This window comes from Montipora foliosa, chromosome 1, assembly GCF_036669935.1.
Source record: "Montipora foliosa isolate CH-2021 chromosome 1, ASM3666993v2, whole genome shotgun sequence".
NCBI lineage: Eukaryota > Metazoa > Cnidaria > Anthozoa > Scleractinia > Acroporidae > Montipora > Montipora foliosa.
This window is the reverse complement of record NC_090869.1, coordinates 21,592,511-21,605,010: the sequence shown is the minus strand read 5'-3', so window position 1 is coordinate 21,605,010 and position 12,500 is coordinate 21,592,511. Positions and strand designations below refer to the sequence as shown.

The window sequence follows — 12,500 nt, the reverse complement described above, 5'->3', positions numbered from 1 at the left end:
ATTTTCAGTCAAAGTTTACAAAAGATTACTGAAACGCCAACATGCAACAAGGACCTTTAGTATTCTGACTGAGCTTTTTTGGCAAGAGAAAAATAAACGAAAGGCAACGTTAGGAAACGAAATGAAATAAAAACATAAGACCATTTCAATTAAAGTTGTTCCAGAAAGTGAATTCGTCGACAGCGCGTTTAAGCACCACTATACGGGGCCTCAAGCACAACCCTTCCTATCCTATGGCCCTTGTAGCGATCACAGTCCCGTCTCGACTCCTTGTCTGAAATCTCCTTCACCCTCTCTTCAAGGTATATACGGATAGGTGCACAAACCTGCTCAGACATTGTCATGTTTTCTCACGTTCTTTTTTAGTCTACAACATAACATTTTGTGATTCTATGACGGTCAATATTTCATGTCCCAATGGATCATTCATCAACGTTTACAAAACACTCTACGGACGTGATCAAGGAAGTTATAACGTTTGCGACAGTAATGGACCCAATGGTGGTTCCTGTCTATCGTCCACTGATTTGGCGGACCACAATAATGCGCAAGTTTACGAAAGATGCCAGATGCGCTCAAACTGCACTTTTATGGTTTCCAACGAGACCTTTAAAGATCCATGCCCGGGGGTTGCCAAGATACTCCAAATTCAATACACGTGTAGCCTCGGTAAGCTGATTAAAACTTAATTACCGTAACGTCCATTTTTATGTCATGAATTATTTGTTCAAATCTCACAGCAGGAATCGAATCCGACTGCGTAATTTTCATATATTAAAAAAATCATGGAGACGAAATTATGCCACCATTTAATAGTACGGATGAATTAATTTTATCCTTTGAAATAAACGTGACACCCTGAGGGAAAACAATACCCCTTTCCACAGCATTTAGACTTGAGGCTGACGCAGCCTTTAACTCCTGGCTTTATCCCCTATGGTAGAAGCAGATCGCTGAAATAAATTTTATCTACCTCAAGTATGCGGCTCAGCGGTGTATTGTATTACAGGTTTTTACCATTCAAATAAGTGAGGGTATTTTGTAGTGATGCTTCTACGCCAACGCCCTTTGGGGCATAGCCGAACATTTGTACTTGGGATCTAAAACACTTGACACAGAAATCGACACCAGCCACAAGTGCGTCGCCGAAGAAGCAGTCCATCTACTTTTACACTTTATAACGAAATTAATCAGTTGTCATACATGGACTGATTTCACGTGCGAATTTTTCATTGTAGTAAAGGGAGGAAGCTACTTAATTGCAAAAAACCTGAAAAATGGATTTAATTGATTTTTTTGATTTGATGACTAACTCTTTGATTTGTCTTTGATTTGGTCATCTCGTGTTGGATATACCTTATTTCTTGCAGTTTTTGAATTAAATTTTTGCGACGGAGACTTGGCTCGTATCAGTTGCCCCAGCGACAAACAGTTGGTATTTCACAGGAAACCGTTTTACGGTCGGTTGGAATCCTCGACAGAGTTCTGTGCTAGTTCCAGCAATGACCAAACATGTGATTCTGGTATAGAGTACTCTGACATAAACAGGTTCTGCCAAACCAGTAGTTGCGAAATAAAGAAAGTGTTAAGTAAAGATTTTGGATGCAAAAAAGGAGATAACTATCTCACTGTATATCAAAGTTGCCAAGGAGGTAAGTGTTTAGTATATCGCGTAATTATCTAAACGAAACATTTCGTGTCAGTAAGAGTGTCAAGTTGAATGTCTTTAGCCTAGTCGGATAACAGTCTAAAGGTAAAAGGTAAAGGTAAAGTAACTTTATTTAACGTCGGAAGTGGCTGGTATCAATGGAAGCCGACGGTGAGCCCTTTACCCCCCTCCCTCTGTCAGTGCTCCCTTTTACGGGTATTTAAAGCTATAGCTACACAGATCAGAGGAAAGTCGAAACAGACGTTTAAGACACCGAGGATCGAACCGGGGACCTCACGCTCCGAAAGCCGCGCACTAGCCAACTGAGCCACGACTGCTGCATAACTTTTTCCTTATTTATCCAGCCTCATGCAATAATTGTTATCTTTTTCGTACAAGTAAAATCCATTTACACCGCTTGGACACCATGGACTCCTTGTGAAGCCTGTGGCCTTACCGCCCGTCGGACACGAAGGCGTGATTGCGTCGCTCCTGGAACCGTTTATTTCACTCCAGCAGCGTGTGAGAGCTCGGATAAAGTACAGGTGGAACCTTGCTACATTCCTTGTGCAGGTTGGAATTATCAAAATCTTCGAGATATCGTTTTCAGCGAGTTACTTGTCTCGCAATGCGAAAAAACGTTTTCGAGTCAAATCGTTGAACGGCAAATTAAGAAACCCGGTTACAACGAGCGAAATTTTTTTCTAAGTGTAAATGATGTTGATGCAAATCTGCCTGTTGCAAAGGTATTTTAATTTAAGAAATCTTGGCTGATAAAGGTTAATTAATCTCCGTGAGAAAGATTCCGAGCTGACGTTTTGAGCGTTATCACTTCGTCAGCTAGAGCCATTGGAAACGCCAGCTCACAAATCTTTCTTGAGGCCCCGGCAACAACATCAACATCTCTTCGATTTTGTTTAACGATGTTGAACGATGTTGATTGCTGGGGTGGGCAAACGGTCTTCAACATACCATCCAACATTTGATTTGCTTTCATTGTTAATTTCAGTTACAGTGTCCCCCCCCCCCCCCCCAATTAGTGCTATAGCGCTAGAACGACTTGACACTGAAAGGTCAAAGGAACCAAAATGTTGGTATTTTTTCTTTTTGTCTTTTAAAAGTGTACGAATACCAAAACAACCATTCAACTCAAAATCATTGTCCAGTCTGAGCACATAAAGCAGAAACATAACTAAGAGTACGGAAATATCCGAGGAACTCACGAAAACGTTTCCGAAATGGCCGCTTATAGAAATGGGAGGAATGGAAACTAGATAACATTACTGTGACGTCACTATTGGCGAGTTGAAACATCACGGAGTTTAAGCATCCGACGTTTTTGAGTCGCGGACGGCAACCGGAAGTAAGCTGTTTTCCATTTTAACTTGTCTTGTCATTATCTCCTTTATATTGCTAAGTATCTTTCCTCCATCAGAGATTATTAGGTTAAAAATCTGGAAGACAATACTGTCCAGGCATGCGAAACGTTCCTAAAAAACGTTGCGTACTTAAGCTCCCCATTATTGACGGTGCGAGTGTTCCTTGGAAAATACTTAACAATTATTGGACGAGGTTGAGCAAAATATCGTGATTTGTCAGATTTGTATTTACAGACAAACGTTCAATAACACTAGGCATCAACAAAGCTTTGGTGTAAAGCTCGCCATTTTTTTTTCTGGCTTCAGCATAAAATCTCTTCAGTACATATGCATTCGCCAACTTGTCCTTAGCGTCGATGACACGAGTGACTCATCGTCTACCTTTCTTTTCTTGAGATGCTTTCAAAATACGTTGAAATTTTGTTCCTTTCTTAGTATTCTCACTGTTCTTTCGATAAACTAAAGATGTCGAATCATTCTTTTCTCACCAGAGCGTGATTTCAATTGCGCATGAGCAGAATATTAAATGCAGCAAAACACTTATTTGTAGGCAGTTATTTGCAGGTTATGTGGTGGGCTCTCGGCCAATGAAAAGGAAGGACAAACTACATCGAATGATAATTCGTTTTAGCTGTTTTTACTCACTTCGAAAATGGCTGAGGAGGTCGAAGCTGCGATTTTTACGACGCGAATTGACCGAGTGGATTGGTGAGCGTTTGTTTACACATTTCTCAAGGTGAAAGGTAGCTGTAGAATCGTGAATAAATACGGTACGATCTCTCGTTTGAAGCACTGTTTTGTTCTTTGTGGGGTTTACGCATTCTTTCGGTACTGTGAAGTCATACCAGCTGTTTGCTTTGCGTTTTTGTACGATTTCATTGTTTGCTGTTATGAAATAAAATTAATTACTCGACCGAGCGCAGCGAGCGAGGGCAACATTAGTCTTGCAATGCAACTCGGGGCTATCGGGCAATGAATCTCGAGATTGCATGCCTGAGTTCGCCCGGTTATAAATGCTAGCTCCAACTAACCTATAGTCGTTTGATCTTCCAACAGAATGTATAGGTATTTATTATACCAGCATACATTGCTGCTAAACTGATCTCTAGCATTTCTTTCTGTTAAACCACAAAGATGTCAAAAATGGTTATTTCCTCTGATATCACTTGAATTTTAAATATTTTAGAGATTATTTCTAACATTATCTGGTGACGCTGAATGGGAAGACTTCACCGTCCCGTTATTTCAAAAAAGACATTATATCTTGATTTTAAGGCTCAAAGAAGTGCCTTATATCCTTTCCATGCATGGTAACGGTATTTTGGAAGAAAATGTGATGTGAGATGATTACCCTAACTGTATCTAAAAACAGAATACGTTTATTTGTTTGAAAAAAGGAGGAGCTATTTCGTACCTCCTTAAGTGTTTCAGGATGCGTTATTCCGCTTTACAGCGAAGACGAGATTACAGCTCTGTGGCTTTGGACCGTTTTATCCTCCAGTTTTCGACGGCAATTTACAGGGCGACGCACTTACCGTACAAATTGTCCGGCAGCCAGGGTGTGTCAATTTGATTGACAGTCAGGCTTCCTTGCAAAGCTCGCACAGTTGTAAGTTGAACACCGTTGCATGGGTTGTTGAGTTAACGTATTTACACGTAGTTGTCAAATGTGAACTGAGTTTGTTGGGTGGCCACGGTAAGGCACGTTGCACTTTAAGATCTTCACAACGCCAGCAAACTTAAGAAAAGAGTCAATAGTTATTAAAGAAGGAAAATTGTTCAATATATTCCTATATATGCTAAACAAGATGTATCATGCCTACCTCTAACTTCCTGCGTTTCACAAATGCTGAACGAATGGATGAGGAACTGCTTCTTGAAGTCCCGTTAGTCGGCAGACTACAATGGTCGTCGGTATGGCTTCTTTTCTGGCCTACTTTTGCTTCAGATTCCACGCTTTTGAAGTTGAAAATAGTTGGTATGGCATCATCTTTAAGGTTAAGTCTTCGTGACTTGAAAGCCTGACCAAGCAAACTCCTTACTGCCAGATTTTGTTTGAAGCTGTCTGGTGTGAAATGGTCTGCACAAACGCGTGAATATTTGGCAGGTCCAAACGATTCCCTTTTAAGTTAATTCAGCCATTCTTTCCGTAGTTTTGGGTTGTCGGGAAACTTGAACGTGCTTACTTTAGACTAAGAATTGTTCCTGCAATTTATTGCAGCACAAAACACCATAATTTCCCGCTAAATAGGATATTGAATTCTATAAGATTTGTATCCCGTTCTTTTTCAGCAATAATAAATAATAATTTATTAATTTATATTGCGCTTTTTAACATACAATGATCAAAAACCCATTGCAATATTAAAATATACCGTGAATATGTACTTAAACTAAATTAAACAATAATAAAGTAATTAAGCGCTAAAGGCTAAAAGCTAATTTAAAAAGATATGTTTTAAGACAGGTTTTAAAAGTTAAAATAGAATCAAAATTGCGCAGGCTTGTAGGGAGCGCGTTCCACAGTGTATGCGCAGCTACACTTAAAGATCTGTCACCAATTGAAAGGTTTTTTTCACTTTCCCAGCTGGATGTAATAGAATTGTGCTAGAATTAGAGCGCAGTGATAATTAAAAATTAATGATGATAAGACTGAGTTTCTTATTGTTGGATCACGCCAACAGTGACGTCACAACTGTTATTTCCGATGAATTCCCGACAATTGACACGACCGCTCTACGACAATGAAAGCCAAAAAGAAGCACTTTTCAACAACCAATATCTCTGCGATACTATACCCGTTCACTTTGAAACTATAGAATATGCTTATTTCGTACTTAAGCGACAAATTTCAATTATTAAATTTGACTGAAGAAAAAATGGTCAAATTTTTGGTTCATTTGACCTTTAAATAAAGTTCCTTTCCTTTCCTTTCACGACAGGCCTTGTATTCAGTCCCCGGCTGCCGCCGCGCGCGGTCGTTACTATGAATACAGACATGATACGTTATTGAGAGACCGATTAGTCATGCGCATACCCAACAATGTGTAAAGAGGGAAGCAAACGGCTTTAACTTCATTCGACAACAAAAGGAGGTTAACTATCCATAGAGTTATTTCAGTAGAGTTATGACTTAGAGTTAGAGTTAACGACTGCCAAAATCCTGAATTCAAGATTTTGGAAGTCCAAAATCTTGAATTCCAAAATCTTGAATTCAGGAATTTGGAAACTTAACTCTAACTCTACGACATAACTCTATGAAAATAACTCTAAGAATAGCTGTCTCCCAACAAAAGAAATGTTGAATGGTTGTTGAGGCAAAGTTTAAACGCTACTAACTCATTCAATATCGCGTCAACTTCGTTTCAACATGTTTCAACACCGCTGTTCAACAAAATCGAACGGATGTTGAAGCAAATGTTGAAGCTGTTTGTCCGGGCCTTTGCGGTGTTTCATTTGCCTTTATCAATCACAATTATTTGAAAAAAAAAAAAAAAAAACGAACAAACAAAATTTCTCTTGTTTCATTTACCATGGACCCAGCTCAACAATTTCTATTTTAATTTAAGGGCTTGTTACACCCCAGAAGCGGAAGCTATAGACCTTATTCATAAAATGGCGGTCAAATTTATAATTCTTTTGTCCACGTGCAAATTAGCCTACCAAGCCTCATTTTAGAGCAAGAATTCTTTTCAATTCACTGTAGGGTATCGAGGCTTGGTAGGCTAATTTGAACTTCGACAAAAGAATTATAAATTGACCGCCATTTATGGATAAGGTCTATAGCACGAAGGAAAAAAAAAAAAAAAAAACCCTTTCTTGCCCACGCATTTCTCGAGCTTGAACATATTTGCTCTACGAATTTCTTACTCCGAAGGGTCACCTCGCAGCTCTTACAAGGTCTCACCTGATTGGAAACCACCCTTGAGGTTTAACAAAAGAACAAATAACAGAAACAATGGACCCTAGGCCTAAAACAAAAGGGCCATTGTTTCTGTTATTTGTTCTTTTGTTAAACCTCAAGGGTGGTCTCCAATCAGGTGAGACCTTGTAAGAGCTGCGAGGCTACCGACTCCGAAGAGAACTTTCGATAAGCTAACACAAAAACAAAAAGAGACAGTCACAACGCACGTGAACATGCTTTTTGCGCGTTCTAATTAATTATTAATCAAGGTGCCTAACATCTGTGCATTAGAAGAAAAACAAATGTATTCCCGTCATCGAAATCGCTTCGATTCGCTTTATAGCTTGTGTGGTATATACTGAAAAAATTGCCCATCCTCGATGTTGGTGAAAGTGGTGGCTTTGCGGATAGGTAAACAGCAAGCGAAAAGTCTTCGCAGTTATGAAATAACTTAAGCAGTTGCTGTAAAGCAGCTCCCCTGTAGCCCTTGTACAACAATTTTGTAATTTTCAACAATTTAATATCTTCATTTAACTTTAATTTCTTTACTTTAAGAGCACAAATTGACTCTTAATGGTCAAGAAAGCTCCACAATAGTGTGCCTAAATTACACCATATATGACACTGTGATCGAGATTCGGTCGGTGTTCTATGGAAGCGATAACTGCCCATCAAACAGCAATAGCACACTCAACGTCACGAAACGATGCCAGGGAAGAAAGAAGTGCTATCTTGAAGCTTCAGCTGTGATGTTCAATGATTCTTGTCCCGGGAACATGAAATTCCTTAATGTCACCTACAGGTGTCAGTCAAGTGAGTCTTACCTTTTGGGGAAGCTATTTTATTTCGAAAGATAAGGAAATTCTATCTCCTTTCTCCTGAGAACGCTTTCAAATGATCCCGACTAATTACATGGGCAATTAAAATAGGAGAGAGGAATCGGGTCGCGCACGATGTGCAACTGCCACAAGTTTTCTTAATCAAAATATCCTCTGTTCTCTCTACTGTTTAGTGCCTTCCACCAAAGCCGCAAGGGAAACCATAAATCAGGGGCACCCAACGTCAATTTCCGGAAAATATCTGTTCGGAAGACGATTTGAGATCTAGAATTTTCGGAACATTTTTCGTAAAATATCTTGCTTGCCTACCTGTCCTAGGATTTTCGAACGTCTGAAAAATGGTATAATTGCCCATTTAAAACAGATTTTTACCCTAAAAAGGTCACCTAGAATTTTCGGGAGCCTTTTTTCTAGCTGAAATTTTCGAAAAGGTAAGTTTTGATCCCTATAATTTTCGGATCACTAGTCTTTCAGCCAGGAAATCCGAACAGATAGAAAATTTTTAGGGGATAAAAATATGCCTATAGCTACAGCTTAAATACTGAAATACGTTTAACAATGCTATGTTTAAGTGGTTTTGAACTATACTCTCGTTGGGTTCTCCTGATAAATGTAAACCCCACTCTACATTTTTTTCTACACATGTTATTTGGTTGAAATCACAGGCTGTACTTTTGTCTTTCGTAATCTCGGGGGGGCATTGGCACCGTGTGACATCTCGACATTGGAACATGTTATTAACTCGCCCATTCTTGTCTGCTTCAGCCTAACAGGATTTCTAAGCGTTGGGACTTCTTTTCGCACCTGTTTATATTTTTTGCTAAAAATGTTGCAATTAAGTTATGATCGAGCATACACGATGGGTAATAATTCCATATCCGAATATTATTCCTGCTGGTCTCACGACTTCAGAAATCGAAGGGAATCATTATTTGCATTACACCCAAAACGTACCTTGAAGTAAACATTATGTAAAGTTGTCTTGTTGATCGCTGTTTATTCTTGACTCTTTTTTCAGTTTATCATCTGACCTCGAAGGAACGTGCTTCGCTTGTACCACGTAATCTCACCTGCTTTGATAACATGGTGATTGTCACACACTCTGTATTTTGGGGAAAAGACGATTGCCATTCTCCTCTGAATGCACTGCAATCTATGCAAAGAGTGTGTGACGGTAAGAACAACTGCGATGTTGTACACAGCAGGAATTCTTTGGGAGATCCTTGCCCAAGGGCATCCCGTCTCAACTTTGAAATGTACTACAGTTGTCAAACAGGTGAGAACTTGCCCGTCATCGCCAAGGATATCTGCACTGTTCTCATCATCATGATTATCATCGTCATTCCAGTTATGAACTTTACCTGAGAAGGAACGAAAGTGAAGCCTGAAAAGCTTGGGCGGAGTTTGAAAGCATTACCTCTGCTATACTGGGGCAGTGCTCTTCTACTTCAAATTAAATATGTTTTTGAATTTATAATTTTTTTAATCATCGTTATCATAGTCACTGAGCAACATCTTTATCATAGCTGTGTGATAGCTACAGCATAATTCAGTTGTACATCTCAGTTGTATGATGTATACGATGATCTTTATTTTTATTACAACTAACATCTTTATCGTTCTTGTCAATATTACAATTCTGTTTCGTTTCAAGTCTTAATAGTTATTATCAGCCTTTTTGTTATCGCTGAGTTTATTTCCTATTTTAATTCCACAGAAAGCCAGCTCGTTCCCTTTTATTCCAGTTACTTAGCCTTTAAGGTCTTATGATAAAAATAAAGCTTGTTGTTCTTCTTCTTTCTAGTCTTAATGTGATAGACACATGCATTCACCATTCATCCCTCTGCTCAGTTCCACATCTCCATATTCATGCTGCATTTGATTTTTTTTTTACATGGATCATCTCCACATCCAAGCTATAGAAGAAATAATTTCTGTTTCCTTTTTAGTCAAGTGAAAGACTAGCGCGGGAATCTCCTCAATCCCTGCGCAATTTCATTACCTCTTGGAACGGAAAACGACAACTACGCAAGTTCTCCCCTCCTTTTCATATCGTCACCCATCTTATCAAACTGACAACTTCTACGAACACCATCTCTGTTATCATCTCTATTGTTTTTCAAAATGACTGTATATTCATTGCACGATAGAAAACTATCATTAGCGTTGCCACGTTCGCTAGCATATAGTACTTAACATTACTTAACGAGCAGTATGTAGGAAAAAGCTCTTTAGTAAGGATTTTCATTATTTTTCTTCTCCGTACAGCATTTGGTGGCTTGGAGACAGAGTGGTCATCCTGGAGTAATTGCACAGAGTGTGGCCACACACCCCTTAAAAGACGAATCAAAAGTTGCCTTAGTCCTGTCAACCAATCTAGAGGAGCCCATTGTCCACTGATTACGCAAGTGGTCCCTTGCAACTTTTTCTGTCCAGGTCGGTCTTTTTCATTAAAGCGAAAGACTATATTAGTTTTAATCGATGGAAAAATCTTGCCCACGAGCCAAAATTCATCGAAAGAGTGGCCCCAAACGGTAAATTTCAATTTGTATTTGTAGTTCGATGTTGAGCTATTTTTCTTTAGTGACAAAAGTGCATGTTTTTTTTTTCCACCCCTGAAAAAAAGGAAGAAAAAAAAATTAAACGCAAACGAACATTGCTTGAACAGAAAAGGCCATTGATCAAACAAAGGTGATTAGACAAAGCAGTATTGTCTAAATCAAATTTACGGCTCACCAAACCCTCGACGCCTGCTATTGGATCATTTGGGAGTCGATTGCCATAATCTTAATTTTACTTTTACCACAAATAGAATATACTTGACTCAAATTGACATGGGCTGACATGGTTTATGCACCTAGCAAGAGACGTAGAAATGCTCACCATTTACTCGGTAATTTTTCTCAACAAACAAAACTCGTTGACCGAGTCAGTGGGCGAAAACTAGTAGGAGCCAACGAGTGTTCGTCAACTCAATAATTGTGTATAAGAATTTGATTTGATTATAATTTTATGATTTAATTTCAGTTGACGGGCTTGCATTTCTTAGCGATACCTTATCAGTTGCTTTGGGGAAGGCTCTGTTTGTAAAATGGAGATTAAAACTCGGCACAAATTCAACTGCAATTATGCGCTGGGGAGATCGCCGCAACGAAACGTTGGCTTACCACATCATGGCAAACGCAACGAACCCCTTTTATCTGACAAATGAACACAACTATTCTTTTGAAGGCGATTATCAAGTCACACTCTACGCTTTTAACTCTTTTAGTAACCAGACCGTCTCGCGAATCGCTTACGTCCGAGTAGAGCTTTTCGGATTAAACATAACAGTACGTTCGATCTTACGAACGAACGAGTCATTCTACTTAAACGCGTCATTGGCTGTCGTTTCCCAACTCTCACTGAACGTTACATTTCGTTTTGGAGATGGGTCAGTTTTAAGATCCCAAAGATTACTCGGGCATTACCATTATCCCAAAGCTGGTGTTTTTGTTGCTGAAGTAGAAGTCGAAAACAAGGTTAGTAAGATCAAGTCTTCTCGTCGGATTACTGTGGAGGACGCTATAAAAGTCTTCAGTTTAGAGAAGGATGTCTATAAGGTTGCCCTGGGAACCAATGTTAGCTTTGCATTTTCAGTGGCACAAGGATCAAATGTGACAGTTACAGCTTCATTTGTTGACTGTGGTGCAAGATTTCCATTCCTTACTGCTTGGCTAAATGGTCCGAAACTGAACAGCTCGCTAAAGTCTTCTTTTCTTTCCGTTGGAGTGTGTAATGTTGTCTTAAATGCCTCTAATGCCATTAGTCGAGCGAACACGTCAGCTTTGATTATAAGTGAAATTGCTATTTCGGGATTAAACGTAAGTATCGACTGCCAGAGTCGATATCCGTCTTGTTTCCAACATGACCAAATCATTCTTAAGATAAGTGTCATGAATGGAACTGTGCCGAAGTTCGTTCTAGACATGGGTGATGGCGTAATCATCTCCTCGATGAAGAATCTCACCTCACACTCTTTTGCGCAAAATGACACTTTCCACGTTAATATCACAGCGTACAATAATGTCAGTAGCAGAAGTGTGTTTAGAAAAGTAAGAGTCATTGAACTGGTGCCCGTAACTGCCATCTACCTCCACTGCAACGAAACCGTTGGTTTACGTGAGATGACTGTATGCAACCTTGGTGTAAAGTCAGGGACGGCGTTTCAGTGTTGGTTACACATGGGTGATAGGGAACAAGCAAGGGAGGTGTTTTACACTTATGTTAATCTCACATCATCGTTCATTTACAATTATACATGGTATGGTATATATGTGGCAAAGCTTAGTTGTAACAACACGATCAGTTCTACTTTTGTTGAGTTTACCACAAAGAAAGTTCCCGACAATCTTCGGGTAAGTGTAACTCACAATGGTCCAGTTATGATGGATAGAATTTTAACTCTGAATCTAAGCGCTAATTATATCGGATATCGTTCTTACTTTGTTTTACACCTTGGAAATGGCGACGGTGTTATCTTTGGGTGGTTAAATTCCACTTCGGGTCTGCAAGAGAACTTCAAACACTTCACTTCTTTTCCGTATCCTTATGTGCTTTACAATTACACTTACAGTGTGCCTGGAATATATCACCTAACTTGGAATGGAACGAATGATTTGAACAACGCCTCTGTTGATACGTTTGTTTCAATAACAGATCGTCCTTGTAGCCCACCAACAGTTTCCTTG

The 12,500-nt window shown here is 39.3% G+C and overlaps 1 protein-coding gene across 1 annotated transcript in view; it reads left to right on the top strand.

Moving 5' to 3' along the window:
* Positions 1-12,500, top strand: part of LOC138011147 (polycystin family receptor for egg jelly-like) — a 43,143-nt gene that overhangs the window by 10,640 nt on the left and 20,003 nt on the right. Inside the window, exons 6-12 of the mRNA XM_068858126.1 lie at positions 367-669; positions 1,371-1,652; positions 2,048-2,221; positions 7,487-7,744; positions 8,789-9,046; positions 10,039-10,206; positions 10,798-12,500. The exon at positions 10,798-12,500 is cut by the window's right edge and continues 716 nt beyond it. Of these exons, the coding sequence (XP_068714227.1) occupies positions 367-669; positions 1,371-1,652; positions 2,048-2,221; positions 7,487-7,744; positions 8,789-9,046; positions 10,039-10,206; positions 10,798-12,500 (3,146 nt within the window). The remainder of the gene's footprint in view (positions 1-366; positions 670-1,370; positions 1,653-2,047; positions 2,222-7,486; positions 7,745-8,788; positions 9,047-10,038; positions 10,207-10,797) is intronic.